Source organism: Planococcus citri, chromosome 2 (assembly GCF_950023065.1).
Source record: "Planococcus citri chromosome 2, ihPlaCitr1.1, whole genome shotgun sequence".
NCBI classification, from domain to species: Eukaryota; Metazoa; Arthropoda; class Insecta; order Hemiptera; family Pseudococcidae; genus Planococcus; species Planococcus citri.
Genome location: NC_088678.1, coordinates 52,091,680 through 52,109,354, shown reverse-complemented (window position 1 = coordinate 52,109,354; position 17,675 = coordinate 52,091,680). Strand labels below are relative to the sequence as shown.

General features: G+C 31.8%; 1 protein-coding gene across 1 annotated transcript in view; it reads left to right on the top strand.

Moving 5' to 3' along the window:
• LOC135836400 (thrombospondin type-1 domain-containing protein 4-like) overlaps window positions 1-17,675 on the top strand; it is a 53,175-nt gene that overhangs the window by 15,985 nt on the left and 19,515 nt on the right. The window contains exons 3-6 of the mRNA XM_065351217.1: window positions 3,914-4,062; window positions 4,744-4,852; window positions 4,931-5,033; window positions 7,466-7,602. Of these exons, the coding sequence (XP_065207289.1) occupies window positions 3,914-4,062; window positions 4,744-4,852; window positions 4,931-5,033; window positions 7,466-7,602 (498 nt within the window). The remainder of the gene's footprint in view (window positions 1-3,913; window positions 4,063-4,743; window positions 4,853-4,930; window positions 5,034-7,465; window positions 7,603-17,675) is intronic.

Genomic DNA, 17,675 nt, shown 5'->3' with positions numbered 1-17,675 from the left:
TTTGAACCAAATTCAGCAGAGACCTTCGTTCTGAGTAGTTGAAAGTTACCTACAAAAAATGTTACCTCCCCCCCCCAACGTACTCTTGGAAGGGGAAATATGGACCTTCAAAGAGAGGAAATTATTTGAGATTCTGCGTCAATCTATGCTGTGCCGCAGTCAAAATCCAAAGACTACTATAAGGTTCTATTGAGCGATTGAAAATTTGCAAATCGCTCATTTATAGATAAATTCGTGTTTTGAAAATTTTTTTCTTCGCAAAAATTTCGCATTAATTATGCCAAAACATTGAAAAATATCATTTCTGAGACTAGAAAAATATTTTGAAACACAGTGGTGCCAATTTTTTGGTCATTATACATATGTAAGTATTTCCTATTTTAAAACACAATATTACCAAGTATGCCCACGCATACGCCATCTTGCTTACAAAAGGAATGTCTCCCTCAGACTTGAATTGATGAAATTTTGCGTTTTCGTTGAAATTATATACTTACATAATTATTCCCGTACTTTGTTTCTGGGCCCAAATGAATAATAATGTCAAACAATAACGTTACATTATTTTGTCGCGGTCAAGGCGTACCAACCCCCCTTCTCCCCTCCACCAGAAAAATGTCGTCAACAAGCTGGACATTTTTGGAAAAAATTAGGTTCGTTGGAAAAATTTGGGAGATTGTGTAAGTTGAGAAAATCAAAGAATTATACCAAAAACCATGGGTTTTTACCAGGGATGCTAATAACCTTAATGAAAAAAATTTCGGCTACGGTTAAAGGTTACATCTTTTTTCCACGTTGATTATTTTGGTTACAGTTTTGGTAAAAATTGATAGATGAATAAAGGTTATGGTTACGGTTTTTTTATGGAGTCAATTTTTAAAACTTGAAATTTTCAAGGCTAATATATGACAAATCACCAAAAAGACACTTTTCTGTTAAAAATTAAAAAGTTCCACTTTTTTGCTAAAAATTAAGTCAAAAATGTTGCTCTTTTACACAAAGTTTCAATTTTCCCCAAAAAAATTGCAAAAAATATTTAAAAATTTCAATTTTTTCAAATATTTTCAAATTAACTCTGTGTTTTGCTTAAATTTATAAATTGTTGAAGTCTTGCTCTGTCCTTTAGAGGAATTTGTTTTAGAGAAAATGCGTGAGAGAAAGTGATGAAATTCATCATTAGCAAATAAAGTTTTAGAGAAAATGCGTTAGAAAAAGTGACGTTAGGAAATTCGCCATTAGCAAATAAAGTTTTAGAGAAAATGACGTTAGAAAAATTTGCTATTAGAGAAAACGTTTTAGAGAAAACGTCATAGAATCCTGCTGGTAATCACTAAACATTCTCACTCTTATGTCAAAATTTCCAAAGAAGTCTTAATTTATTGCCATAAAGCTGAAAAATCATCTCATTTTTTGGATAAAAATGTGAAAAAATCTTTTTTCTTGTCAAGTAATTGACAAAATTGAGAAAAACTTTGAAAAATTGCTCAAAATATCGTTGAAATGAAATTGAAACAACCAAAATCTGAATGAAATAAGTATCTCGAAACATTAAAAAAAAAAAAAAAAAAACAGATTATTGATAGCCGTTGCAAATTATTCTAAAAATTTTGCAAAACTGTACAAAATTCACAAAAAAACATCAAAATTGCAGGTGTAAAAATCGCCAATGATTAAGCACCTACTTCAAAGTTACAAAATTCAAGTAAAATTGATCAAATCTTTCCTCAAAAGTCAGAACTGTTACAATTTGTGAAAATGAATAAAATTTTAAACAAAAACAAAACACTCCTAACTGCTCTACAAAAACCAGAAGGTGAAAAAAAAACGGAAAAGAATTTGTGATTATAACCGGTTTTTAACCGCAATTTTCGAGGTTAAGGTTACGGTTAAGGTAATCAAATTTTGGAATAAAGGTCAAGGTTATTGGTTAAAGTTACTCAGATTTAAATACGGGAATTTTTTTTCGGTCAAGGTTACATGATTTTTTACCATTTTTTCTTGTTATTTCCCGAATTAAGGTTAAGGTTAAACACCGTTCAATATCGCTGGTTTTTACTATTTCTTGAATTATAAATTTTCAAAAGCTCCTTTCCATTTTATTCTGACCAAGATTCAAAAGTACATAGAAAAATTTTCTTTCCACATCAAAAATAATATTGTTTTAGGTACTTGAAATTTTCCAAAAAACCTAATGAATTATCAAAACTGCCATAAAGTCCCAATGCTAAACTATCAAAAAATTTTCTATTTTTTACCAAAAATTCGAAACAATTTCTGATTTTTACCAAAATTGGTTCTTTTTGAAAATGTAAAAATTATGTCCTGAAGAAAATTAAGAATTGTGTATTTTCGAGAACTTTTGCCCTCGCCTCGCTCAGGCCTTATCCATATTTTAAAAATAGGTATTATAATTTCCTGAAAACTAAAAGAAAACCAGTTTCCTGTGTCATCAAGAATTCCAGAATGATCTTTTTTACGTTTCGAATTTTCAATTTTTCACGGCTTTCGCCCCATTCTTTTCCTCTGGCCAAAATTGGAGAGTAAAAAAATCAACTTCCAACATTAAAAACAGATAATGTTGTTTTATTTTGAAAAATTATTCATTTTCTAAAGCGTTTGCCCTCGTTTCAGTCGGTCAAATTCCAAAAATTATGTTGTCTACCTACTCTTTTTGAATTTTATTTTCGAAGACCAAAAGTAAAAAAAAAAAAAACACGAAAAATTGGTTAAAAGAAAAGTGCCAATTTTTGATTTTTGATTTCAGTATCAACCTTGCAATAAAACAATTCAAATTTTTTGTAATATTACAAACTTTTTTGAAAATTTTAAATTATTCAACATTATTTTTTGTTTCCAACTCCTCTTTCTAAAATTTGTTCTAACCACATCCGCCTAATTAACTGGAAAAATCCAGGGAAGGGTGAGATCTGGGGATTAAAAAAATGAAAAAATCTGGCGAATAAAGTTGGGAAAATTTCAGTCTCCCCCCCCCCCCGGCACATCACTTTGTCTCGCCTCTGGTTCTGGTTACTGTTGACCGTGTTCTCGTGTGATAAACACCGTTGACCATTTCCGAATTCATCTGAACGGTCCAAATATATCAGAAGTACATAGGTATAAGCACTTCGTAAAAGGCATTTTCTCCGTAAGTATGATGACACAGATGTGTATGGTATATTTAAATAATATGTACTCATCTCTTCTCCGGAGGGAATCCCCAATTTTTTTTCGTGATCCACTCTAGAGTTCATATTGAGTGAACAGGTGAACACTTGCAGTCCTTTCGTATAGATGGATGAATCGACAATCGATCACAAAATCCCCTTCGGTACCCTCTGACAAAGTCCTTCTTTCGCGATCATACACCATGTTACAGTAGGTATGAAGGTGAAGGTGTAAAAAATGAGATAAATAAATATGCATCTACCTACACATGTACGTACCTATTCACGCGAAGTGCTACCAGAATGCAGAGGGAGGATGAGGACTCATTGGTATGTTACACGTAAGATTCGAAACTATTTACACGGTTAACGAATATTCGGGTAACGCTCGATTACATATGTAAATTGGTCTGACTTGTGGTTAGTGAAGTGGCGTATTGTAAAATATACCGGACAGAGTGTATTAGTAAAAAGTAATTTAAACGCAGTTTGAACAATGTGCTGTAATAAAAATTTGTACCGTCGGAAGTATCAAATCGAATTGTTCCTATTAAGGTTCTAACTCATTTATTATGTCCATCAGTACTTCCTAACGAGCTTACATGTACTCGTATGTGTAAAAAGAAGAGAAGAGAGATGCATTTCATTTTCTGCATTATAGACCAATGCACTGTACTCGCATTGTACACTTATTAGGTGCGAACGAAGTAAACGGACATGTGTGTCATTACATGGTATTATGGTTACAGACACGTGATGACACGGCGATCGCCAAACCAGACGTGAATCATGGCGGGGTATGGTCCGAGTGGTCCGAATGGACACCTTGTTCTAGAACATGCGGCGGCGGTGTTAGATCGCAAATTAGAACGTGTATAGAAAACAGAACCGATGTCAGGTATGTATCTAGAGAGGAGAAAATCCTCATCTCAATCTTTCGTCAGTTTTCTCAAGTGTGAGAAATTATGAGATGGTATTTTTTTAACGTGTCGCGAACCGGTCGCGTTAAACATCCTCCTACAGAACACCCAGAAACTCGATCATTACCTATTTAATTACTATGTCAACGATGGTGTATACTCTATTGTTGAAACTATTAATGTGTTATTGGTAATGTGACAGCGTGTCGAATCAATCAGTTTTACTTTTAAAATGACTTGAAACATCCAAATTATGTTAATTAAAACCACCCTGGTTGGGTAGGTAATGGGTTTAGAGGCGTGTTATTTACTAATAGATGGATTACAAGAAGGAATGTTTAAAAAGTCTCATGTACGATAGATACCTAATGAAGTCCAAACTTGGGATCTTCCAAAATCAGATCCACATCATTAAGTGCTTGAAAAATCGAAAAGAGGCTTAAATGAAAGAATGAGAGTACCTATCATAATTTTAAAATTTTGAAGATTTTTAACTGCATTATTCTGTGGAGGTTCTTTTCATTTTTTTTTTTTTTTTTTTTGCAAAATTATAATGTTGAAAGCAAATTTTGATGATTCAAAGGATAAATTGAAAAAACTGGCATCTTTGGCATATATGATTTGTATTAATGTAATTCAACTTTCAATGTGCATTTTAGCAATAAAGTATATCCAGACAGTCCACGCATCCATAATCACAAAAGGAAAGGCCATAAAGTTCACAAATGCTTGGGTATTTCCAAAAGAAGCCACATTTGCAATAAAAAAGTAAGTTTTGTTCATATTCAAGGATATTTGATAATTTTACTACATACATTGGTAACTTATCTCGAGTAATTTTTGCAGGAATGTCCTAAAGAAACGAAAGATTTTCTAATGATACAATGCGAATATTACAATACAAAATCATTTGCTGGTCAATATTATTCTTGGCAAGCTTATTACGATGGTGAGTACTAGACCTACAAGGTACCTACATGAACAATATTAGCTTTTTACATTTCAAAATGGATACGCTTTTGGCCGCTCAGTCAGAAACTAATAATTACGAGTCATTTTAAAAATTGTTGTTGAAATTTCAAATTTCAAGTCATCTTCTGGAGGCATCAGAACTACTCAAAATGGTTCGAAAACGTTTTCAATCAATTCAGGGGATCAACATATAATACATGCCAAATTTCAGCTTTCCTTGTCAATTTGGTAAAATTTTGATTTCTTCGCATCATCTTTTTACCCAAATTTGATTTTCAAAAATCCACCAAGAATCGAAAAATATATTTCAGCACCTAAAATTTTGGCTTTTGATGTATTTTTGCACGCTCATATTTTTTATAGGATGGTTAGTCTTATGTGGGCATTTTTGAAAATCCTAGAAACTGTAGGTCTAGGTTTTACAAAGATGGTTGAAACAACAAACGAACGAAGTGTCATATGATTTTAAATTATTTTTTGAAAAGGAGGAGTTGCATAAGGCCATTTTTTTGCACCATGCTAGTTTATCGACTCAACTCAACCACTCTTAAAATTTTGTAACAAATTAAATGACCAAAATACGAATCCGTGGTTAGTTAACCCAAAATGGCCCTTTTTTGGGCTCCAGGGGTTCCTAAAGTTGTTGATAAAAAATAATTTTAGGAACCACTGAGTATTATTTTCAAAAACTTTTTTTTGCGTAAAATATCTGTTTGAAATCGATAAACGTTATGCGAGGAGAATTTTCTATTTTCGGCCCTCGGGAGCAGAAATTGGGGGGGGGGTTTGATTTTTGGAAAATTTTGGAATCACCATTTTGAACCTACTCCTTTGAGCCCTGTAAAAAGCTTTTTTAAGTTTATTAGTATCTGAATGACCTTCATCCTACCAAATTCTGAGCTCAATAACATTTTGCGCTGGTACTCAAAAATCCAATTTTCCAATTTTCCGTAATTTCAATATTTTGGGTACCCCTGAAAAACTAGAAACCTGCGATTTGCGCCAAACGTAACGTTTTGAGGTAAATTATTCAATAATCTAGATGAAAAAGTTGAATTAAGGTCCCTGCATATTCGTAATTTGGAACCATTTTTCCAGAGCCCCCAACTTTAGGCACCCCTAAAAAAGGCGTTGAAGCATACTTTTTTCACATAAATTGAAGAATTTACATTTGAAACACACTAACTAGTGCCCGATAATTTTTCATATGATTGTTCCCGTAACTTTCGAAATTGAGCTATTTTTTGGGACAAATTCTGAGATACAGATATGAGATAACTCTTTGAAAAGACGTTAAAATCACGTTTTCACGATTTCAACGAAGTAAAAATCTCAGAGGGAAGTATCCCAAAGGACACAAACTTTATTGAACCGGCCAAAAAAAAAATCGAAAGAGGAGCCCATACATTCATTAGCAGCAAAAATTACAGATGCTTAAATTAATTTTGAGATTTTTGACGAATTTTTAAATATTCAAATTTGACCCATTTCTAATGAATAAAAATCAAAATTTGAGGAAATTCACATAAAAGGATGAAATTTGGTTTATCTACTATTTTCGACCTTCTAAGTTGATTGGTGATGGTTTCCTATTGTTGTGCCGCTTCCCGACAGGTTATTGGATTCTCCAGTTCCCTAAAAAAAGTAAAACATGTTTTAAATAGGGTAAAATGAAATTCAGCGCTTATAAATTCGGATTTACCATCTTTGTGACCCTCTCGATTAATTTTAGGACATACATATTTTTAAAATAATTTTGTGCGGCTCAAATCCAAAATTTTCTTCAGTAATAAAGTGTTTTTCAAAAAATAAATAAAGTGTAAAAATCAAAATCTACTGATTTTCTTTGCGTACTCTCAAACGATAATTTTTTTAATTTTTTTCAAAAATAATCACTGGAGAGAATTGTGGATTTGAACCATCACAAAATGGTTTAAAAAAATGTGTCTAAGTAGCGATCGATATGGTCACAAAGATGATAGGTAAATTCGGCTTACACTTTATAGGAATTGAATTTTAGTTTCACTCTACTTATACTAACAGCGTTTTTTCGACAACTGGAGAATCCGAAAATCCTATGAAGACCCCAAAATGGTTTGAAACAATCATTAATCCACTCGGGAGGTCGAAAATAGGGTATAAACCAAATTTCAGCCTTCTGTGTGTCCAAATTTTAATTTTTTTTAAAATTCGGCCATCTAGCTAAAGTTCCTATAATCCATTTTAAAAAAGGAACAAAATCCAGAAGCCTGTTTCCTTTCAAAAACGTATCCACAATTTGAAATTAACCCCCTCCCTTCCCCTCTCCTCCCCTCCATCCCATCTCTGCTTCTTATAGTAGGTAGCAAAAACAAAACAAAAAATTCAGGACATTTTTACTCAATAGTTTTCAATTTCCAACATTCGTAGACAAAAATCAATGCTCCCTGAATTGTCGACCTTTGGGATTCGAATTCTACGCTCGTCTCAATGATACCGTCATCGATGGCACGTCTTGTAAAACAGCCACCGCCGAAGCTGGAGTTTGCGTCGATGGGAAATGTGAGGTATGTATTTCTTTTCCTACTTGTTCGCATTACCTCAATAAGCTTTCCAATACGTCATTAAAGTTGCATATCGTCGTATTGAGAAGGAGCATTATAATGAGCCGAGAACTCGAGAAGTACCAATTTTAAACGTAAGTTACGGTAGCATCGCGTCGTCGTGTCGGTTTTTGACGTTAATTTTAAACGCTTAATTATTAGAGCACGCGATACATTGATGACTTATGATCCGCAGAAAGCAATTATCGACTTTCGAGAACGCACCCTAAAAAAAAAAAAAAACACCTAACACCATCTAAACACTAAACGTGTATTGTACGTTGGTGTTTTATCGTTGATTATTTCTACACGCCTTTTTTAATATTTTTTAATTGCTCCCAAATAAAGGATATACGGAGTATGGTTCGAGGTTTCGCATCAGCAAATATCGTCGAGAGGAAATTTTTCCCGTTGGTGTGAGATGGTGCTCTTCGTCTGCCACTGTCCCTGTTGAGTTTTTGAAAATTGGCCAATAAAAGTAATTAATATGGATATGGTTTAAATTTATGATGATCTTGGTATACCGAGTTCGATCGTCGTGTTTAGATATATCGATGATCTTTCAACTTTTTTTTTCTTCTTATTCACAATAACATTCGATAAAATTTGATAGCTTAATAAAGTTGTACGGTTATAAATTTACGACTCGGTTAGCCGCCTTGTTTGCCGCCGAGAACTTATAAGAAGTATAAAAATATAACGTAATTTTTCAACCGGTAACACCTCCGCTCTCATCGCTTTGTTTTTATTTCTCGATTAAACGTCATGTCGTCCTCATATATCCTTCGAGTAGGTATTTGTACGATGTGATTTTTCAACAATAGATTCGAATATGTTTGAAGAATGATTTTCGGATTATAAATACGACTTTATGGGCATGATTTTTTTACGAGTAGGTATTATCTAGTCCTATAGGTGTGCATCCTTATAATGTACCTCTTCCGGGAAGTGGTTTTGGGGGCAGTGTTTGAAATGGCGCATGGTACTGCGGTTCGAGTAAAGGGATCCGTTCACCTTGGTCATAGTCCCATTTGACAATGCGAGAAAAATTCATCGCGAAAACCAAATCATCATAAGAAAGCGCGTTTAAATAAATACTGTCACGCTTCAAGGTTTTCAAAGTATTGCGAACAATAGACACGTAATGGTTTTCACAGAGTTTTCGCCGTCTCCGAGACATTTAATGATAAGCTGTCATATCTATTTGCGAGCTGCACATTTATCCCGAATTTATCTTATACTATATAGGTAGGTGTCTATGGTCGTCCAATTCATTTTATTAATTTCCTATTGTCTTAAAATTTGCGCTGCGCTATGTTCAAAGTAAAAAAAAATTTCTGAAGATGTACGTCATTTTCTCAAGCCATAGGTAAACTTAGTCGGAGAGCATTGTATAGAGATCAGTACTATTTTGATGATACTTACGTAAACCTAGGTACTTACCTTTAAATATTACACGAGACCAGTTTAAATAAAGTATAGGGTAAGAGAACGTATTAAACGATGAAATTAATAGACGCTCAGTTTGGCCAAAATACCAATTTAAGTGATAATAAGAAGTTTGAAAATTATTCAAACGTGAGAAAACAATACCGGATTTTGGTATTACGAGTATGATTACATTTTAACGAGCCGAACCGGTTGCAATTACTTACACTATCGCTAACCTACAATGTTTATAGGTTCGATATTCGTGATCTTTTTGCCGAAAAATAAATTAGGTAGTAGGTAATGTATGTGTATGTGATGTACTAATTTCGATTAAATATGTTTGGTATTTTTAAGAAAAAATTGCCTGCTTGAAGGTGATTCTTAATATAAACTTATGGGAATGATTATAGTTTTTTTTTTTTTTTTTTTTCATGTGCGTAAATAATTTTATATTATTGTGTTCGTGATGTATGCAGGAGTATGGTGGAAGTGCATGTTCTGAGGCTCATCAGATGGCTTACTCATTTTGAAACAGCAATTTTTGTCAGCCTCTTTGGACTTTGGTAGTTAGGTATCAAAAATGAAAGGAGAAAAATGGGCATTACAGCTTAGTTTTATAATTTTTCGAATTTCTAATTAAAAATTGGGAAAAAGGAGTAAGTAAAATGAACAAACCGTCATTTTTTTCAAAATTAGGGACCGTGACTGTGGAAACATGAGAACTTGATTTCAAAAAAAAAGTGCTGATGAAGACGAGGGTGGATTCAGGATTGTAAACGTAAACTGATATTCCAACTCGGTGTTTTTAAATTAGTAACGATCTATTATGATACTTTATTTTTGACTTTTTGGTTTTTTTTTTCTTTTAATAATTTTGATATCCTGATATTCCAACTTGAAAAAAGAGCAAGATTAGCTTTCAATGTAATTTTCAATTTTTTTGATGAGGAGGTAGTTTTCAACTTCAGTAGACACTTACTTACTTGAAAACTTGAACATCTATCTTGAAAGCTCAGTATAAATTCCAATTATTGTCACTTTGACCAAATTTTCTCAAAAAGGTGGAAAATGCATAAAAAATTTGATTCTATAACTAATTTTTTTTTCAAAATTCTGAAAATACTGAAAATAATTACATTAGGTATTTTACTGATTTTTCTATCACCCACTCAGTTTCTGAGATTTTAAACACTGTATTTCATCGATTTTTTCATGATTTTGAACATGCGTTTGAACATCAATTTGATCATCTTTTTAGAGATTTCACGAAAACTTTGCATTATTTAAAAATGCAGTTTGATGACGTCTCATCGACTTTGCTTTGATTTTCAATAATTTTGGTGTTGATTTCATAATCGTTACTGACACCTAACACAAAATTTTTATATCATATTTTAAATTTAACTTCCGCAACATTTCATGAAACTCTTTTCAGCGATTTTTTATCACAATGCAGCTAACTTTTAGAGCATTTTAGACGATTTTCAAATTGCTTATACCTATGTACATTATTACTCGTATGTTTTTGTAGTGATTTTGATACTTTTTGGATTTTTCAATCATTTTTATGTCAATCTTACCTAGGTAGATACCTACCTATTTTCTGAAAATTTCTAGCGATCTTTGCAACATTTTCTACGAGTGGGTATTCCTTTGTATAATTTTGCAACTTTTTCGTCATTTCCAACATTTTTTCATTTGATTTTTTTGCCATTTTTGGAAAATATTATGAAGTACTTAGTATACCTATATTTCATTTTCAATGGTTTTTAACCCAATTTAGCCAATTTTTCATGAATTTTTGGGAATTCCAAAGTCACCTTACTCCATTTTAATTGTAGGCCTACATTTTTTTTCAATTTATTTTCAATTTTTAACTAATCTCATGCTCTTTTGAACCATTTTCTGATGCTTCCAAAATAATTTAGTTTTGACCTATTTCACAAAACTTTAGAATGTATCTCCCATTTTTTATCATGTCCAACGGTTTGTTTTTGGTTCTTCGCTATTTTTGCAATTTTTGCAATACCTACTTTGATATAAAATTTATTTTATTCCAATGTTTTTCACCTGAAATTGACCAATTTTTTATAATTTTTTTGGGATTTGAAAGTTGTTTTACTTCATTTGAATCTAGATGATATTTTTTCTATTTCCCGTACGGAAAAATACTATGGCGAACTATAGTATTTTCGCGAACTATAGTTAACTATAGTAACCATGAATTTTTTTTTCAATATTTTGGACAATTTATTAGCTTATAATTCCTGAAAACACACAATTTATCATTGCACTGATAAATTGTGTGTTTTCAGGCATTGTAAGCCAATAAATTGCCCAAAATATTGAAAAAAAAAATTCATGGTTACTATAGTTAACTATAGTTCGCGAAAATACTATAGTTCGCCATAGTATTTTTCCGTACGGGTTCTTCTCAATTTTAAACCGTTTTCATTTCTTTTTCAATGATTTTCTAATATTCAAGCAATTATTTTATATTTTTGGGTTTATTTTTGCAAAGTTTCATAAAACTTTGGGGGTGTTATTTCATCAATTTTATAGATATCATTTTCAACCGTTTGTACCTAATTTTTATTATTAGATATTTTTGAAGTACATATTTTATGAAGTTTTGTGCTTCATTTTCGATCATTTTTATCTCAATTAGATCGATAGGTACTTATATTTCTAAATTTTTTGGCGTATTAGAGTACGTAATTTACACCAGTTGAATTACATTTTTTCAATTTGTTCTCAACTTTCAACTTTTTTCATGTTTTCTTTTTCATTGATTTTCTGATACTTTTGAACAATTTCTTCATTATTTTATGTTAATTTTTTTAAATTTCATAAGACTTTGGGATGTTTTATCGATTTGTCATCATTATCAACAATTTGTTGTTCAATTCTTATGAAATGTTTTATGAAAGTTTATGTTTAATTTTCTATAGTTCTTACCTCAATTTATTGAATTTTTCATGATTCTCTCGAATTTTAAAATGATTTCACACCATTACTTTGATTGAAACAACTTTGTTCATATTTTGTGCTATTCTTGCGAAATTTTGTCACCGTTTTCAATGATTTTCTGTTGATTTTAGAATGTTGGAAATATGAATATTTTGTATCTCCCTAATTTGTACTGTTTTTATGGCATTTTTTGAAAATCAGGAATTTTTAAAATTTGGCCGGAGGCTTCAGAACGGCTTAAAGCCATTTTCAATCGACTCGCAGCATGTTTAAATTGCAGTATTGAAGTAAATTTTAGCTTTTCGACATCATTGGGTAGAATTTGTGGACATTTCATGTTTCAAAAATTTGCTTTAGGCATCATAAACTGCTCAACAAACAAACTTCAGCTTTCTTGAGTTAATTTGGTAAATAAAAGTTGATTTTTATTTGCATTTTTGGGCCAAAAATTTACTAAAAATCGCAAAAAGTAGGTATTTAAGCACCCGAAATTTTGGTTGATGATGTATTTTTGCATGCTGTTTCGTTTTGGCCTTGTTCAGCTTAGGAATTGTTCTGCCTATCGAGATATAAATTCATTTTATTCAAATACGTACATCAGTAGATCACCTTCGTAATAATTTATTCTTTTCAAAACAATAAACTCCAAACCAAGTCTACCACCACCAAAAATCTATATCGATCACGCATTCGTACAACTGCATCCAAAATAATACGAAACGGAACCAGGAAACACTACGAAGTCAAAACAGCTAGGTATAGAACCACAGAAGCCAAAGTTCAACGTACGATGCATACCTATTACCTATCTATCGATGAAAGAATAGTTTTTCTTCGAAGCTTTTTTTATTACGAATGTGGCAACCTATGAAAAACACCGCGCATCGAGTTATCGGTATATTTATAAATTTCAATAAATTCTTATTATATACCTTTACGCCTACATTATTGGCAGTTGGTATTTTTACACGTTGGTTTATAACACGAACTTGACGTCAGTGGTGAAAAATAACCGGGCAATTTTTTTATTTACCTCGTGCCGCATGCCGCAGCCGCAGCCGCGCCGAGTTACATTGAAATTAATCTCGATGGATTTCCGATTCCTGTTAAAAATATAAGTACGAGATTTCGATCACGATTCATCAGCAAACATCGGTATGAAAAATGATCCAGACGCGTGGATAATTTCGCAAATCGAATCAGCGTACTGTGTGAGGAAAAAATTGATTGATGGAGGAGTCGGATTCAAATCCATCCATATTTGTACTTACTATACTTAGTATCATCGTAATACTCGTATGTGAAGACAGATTCTTTCAAAGCGTGTGTTTTAATACAAAATACTTGTATGTACATATCCATAAAAAAATTCGCCCAACACGTCGTTCCATATTAATAGAAGAAAAATACCTATTACTTATCTCGTCGTCTTGCGTAGATATATTTTAAGTAGACGAGTTAATTATTTACGACGTTACGCACTTTTTTTTTATCGACGCCGGTTTTACAGCGTGTGAGATGAAAACGAGAGTTCTTTTTTTTCTCAATGTGTTTTGAATGCAGATCACTTCGAAACGTATATAAATTAATTATTAAGTAAATTTTTATAGTACAACGCCGCCATCGTAATGCCAAATACTTATCGGTCTATAAGTGCACCCGCACAAACCGGTTTCTTTTTTCTATGTTTGATCTTCGGTTAACGCCGATATTCTAAAAAATATACTTATGGAATTTATAATGCATAGTTATGCATGAAGAATTTTTTGGATTTTTTTTCTCAATATTCGGTTCTAATTGTTTCAAAAATTGCAAATTTTTGATGCCAAAAAAAAACACCACGATAATATTATTTGTGAAAGGAAATAAAGCTTTTGAATCGTGAGTATGCAATGCTTCTGGGTTTAAATTTTGAAAAATAGAACTTATGGTTTTGAAAAATCTCAATTTATGCAGATTTTACAAAAAAAAAAAAAAAAAAAGGGAGGCACCAAAGAGTACTTAAAATAGAAAAATAAGCAGATAGGTATTCAGAAACAATTTTTTTCAAATTTTTAAATGGTAGATTTCAGCTTTTATTTACCTTTTATTATGAAAGTTCTCTTCGGAGCTTTTCAAATGTTGATTTTGATTTTGGATCCTATTATTATGGCTCAAAATTCAACCAGTCTCGAAACATTGTACATACGAAAATTACGAGGTTCAGAACCGGATTCAGGCAAAAATTCATAAATTTTGGACTGCTCAAGAGTCAAAAATCCTTGCAAATATTTCATCGATAGAATTGTCTAAAAAAATGTTCAATGTTCATACTTATAATTATGTAGTTTGAATTTTTTTTAAACCCCCAACTTAAATTTATGGATTTCCCTCTCTTTTCTTCTGCTCAAATACCTACAAAATCTCGATGAAAAATGGGCCAATGGGTCGAAAAAATTTCAGAACAGGAAAATTAATCTTTACTTTTCAGTCACGAAAATAATTAGTGTAAGTTCTATAGAAAAATAGTCTGGCCAGTTAAGGTTATTCGCAATATCCGAAGATTATTTTTCAAAATTAAACATTTCTCTTCAGTCCTCTTTAATTTTCATCGAAAAAAAAAAAAAAAAAAAGAAATCCAACCGAGAGGCGAGAGTATACCTTATCGTAATGTAATTAAATTGTCTACGGTAGCAAAAAGCAGCCTTGCCCAACACGGCGTTGTAATTTTTCTCAATTTCCTGATACCTAAAAGTACAAATGAATGAGTAATAGTGCGCAGGTTAATAAGCCGGCAAAATAACGCACGTTATGATGCTGTTAATTCTATGCCTGATCAAGTTTTACGTTACCATTGGTGAATGTCAGTTCAGTCGTACTCGGTTTTAGACGCTGCTGCGATTTTACGTGTATTTTTATATTACGTTACCTTTCTTTGATTTTACGTATTTTCATTACAATTTTTTTTTTTGTAAATTTCGAGATGTTTTTGGAGTAAATAATTTTTATATTTTGGTTGGTAAGTGGTTGGTGTTTTGATTAAGTGTAGGAAAGTGGCTTGACAATAGGTACCTATCTTGTACCTAGAAGATCGATTTTTTTAAAAAGTTTTGTAGGTATTTTAAAGCGAGTTGTTTTCTTTCTTCATTTTTAATTTTGAGTTTTGTGGATTTTCTGAAAAATTTCTTTGCTTTTATACGGATTAATTTTTGTGTTTTTTGAAATGGTAGGTATAAAATAAAAATTTTACTTTTAATAGCAATTCGAATACTGTCTACTGATTTTTAAATTTTCTTTATGAGATTTTTCTTAATTTTTTAAGAAGTTTAATTGATTTATTTTCTGAAATGCATATTCAAATTCTAATGTTGGGAGTAAATATAAACACAACATTATTATCAATGACTATAACGTTAAATTGAATAGACTCTTGGGCTATTGAGCTCTTTCAATCACCTTTCAGCCATAAAAATATTACATCGAGTATAAATACATTTCGTTCTTTTTTTTGCTCCATCTTTCAATGTACAAAACAACTTCACATACTTAGGTACTACAGGCATTTTAGGATTTATTTAAGTTATTTTCCATAATTCAAAAATGGGTCATTGCACACTTGCACAGTGGTCAGACTACGAGAAATATCATTAAAGGAAAAAGTAGAAAATTTGTAACTATAAAACCGAAACTTTTCAGCATGAAAATCAATTTTCTCAACTTTCAGATGACAAAGTAACTTCCATTTTTACTGTCTCCTATCCTTTTCGTTTTATTGCGCTTTGGTCAAGTGGTCAACGAACCCATTTGAAATCGAATTTGAAATTTTGTTTTAGAATTTTAGATAAGTATGTTGGTTCATACTTAATAGTGAAAAAAATGCCCAAATCAGATTCTAGGAACTGGGGAGAAATATAATTCGGAAGACATTACGTAAAAAAGTGATTTTCATTCTTTAATTATTTATGTCGATTTACACCGAAAGTTAATTTATTCAACAATTCTAAAAATTATCCATTGAGCCAAGTTGTTGGTCGTGGATTTTGGTATACTTACCTCTTACACCGTCATTCCATTGATACACCTCTTTCTTCGCCCTACACCTTCGATTTTTTTTCGTCGCTCTCGTGCCTCTCTTTCAGGATCAGACCAATGTTGAATAATCAAACCTCCCCTTCTTTTTTGAATCCCTTCCTCGGCAATGGATGGAATTTACAATTTTAAAATTTCCCAAAAAATTCAAAGATTTTTCGAAAGTTGCCCACAAATCTTACCTAAACTTATTAGTGAAAATGTTGCACATTTTCTCTTTTTTACAAAAGTGCCTAAAATTACCTCTTTTTTTCTAAAATTGAAAAAAAATGGTAAAAATTTTGCAATAGATATTTTTGATGAGTATTTGAGATACCGATGCAACGTTCTCATATTAATTATTTCATTTTCTGAAATCATTAGCAATAATTCTTCACTCTTTCCTCTATCTTTTGGGTATTACAAAAATAGCAATTTGCCATTTTGGGCACCTGTAAAAAGAATGGATATAGAGGAGAGGGGAAATAGAATGAAAAACTTCTGATAGGTAGTAATTTTTTATAGTTGAAAATACCAGATGATTAAAAATATGAGTGATGAAACATTTATCAAAAATGATTGATAAAAATTAACAAAGGGAAATACTTTCTTTGGTCAAAATTATGAGGAATTCTTCTGAGAAAATCTCATCTACTCTTAGACCTTTTTTAGTTATCCAGCATGTTCGTCTGTTTGTCTGCCTATTTTTCTTGATCACGTACGGACTGGGTTAGTTGGGGGCCCCTGGTGAATGCACTGAATGGGACCCTCAAAATTGTATCCCCTCCTCCCTTGAGAATCTTTCTCGTCTGTTTTTTTTTCTGGGGTTTCGATGTCCTTTTATTCAATTTTTGCAAAAATTAGGCAACCTGACAGGAACAAAAGTGGAAATGATTTTTTGCGTGGGAAGGGGGAATAAAAATTAACCATGAGAAAAAAATCCCAATTTTGCCGAATAAAATGTCGAGTTCTTAAAGTGGAAGAAAAGATGAAATGAGAATATTTTTTCAATTGATATAATTCGCATTAAGGCTTTATTTACATTTTTGAATTCATGGAAGTTTCAAAAAAGGATTTTTTTTGTTAAGAAAAAAGAGAGAAATTGACCCGATCAAAGCGATGGAAAAAGCTTTTAAAAATTTGAATTTCAAGAGGTGAAAAAATGATGTTTTTTAAATATTTATTCACTTTTTAGTTCAAAATTTTAGAAATTAAATTATGGGTTTTTAAAAATTTCAATTTTGAAAATAAAAAGCACACAGGTCTGAGCGGAGAACGAGAGCAAAAGCTAGTTTCGAGAAGTATAAAAACAATGTTTTATCAGGTGAACAGTGTGTTTTTTTGGTTAAAACATCCTTTTATCATTTTTGAAAAGAAAAATTTGAATTATCTACCTGTGAGTTTGAAAAAATGCATTATAAACAACAGGGTAACTAATGTTGAAAAATGTTGACCAAATTCGATTGAGACTTTCATTTTGAGTTCAAAAAACTCCAACTCCGGAGGTGTCCTTGGAGGTGAGATATGGGTATTCAAAGAAGGGGGACGTTTCCAAAAAAATCGTTTTTTCGCTCTAACCCCTACCCAAC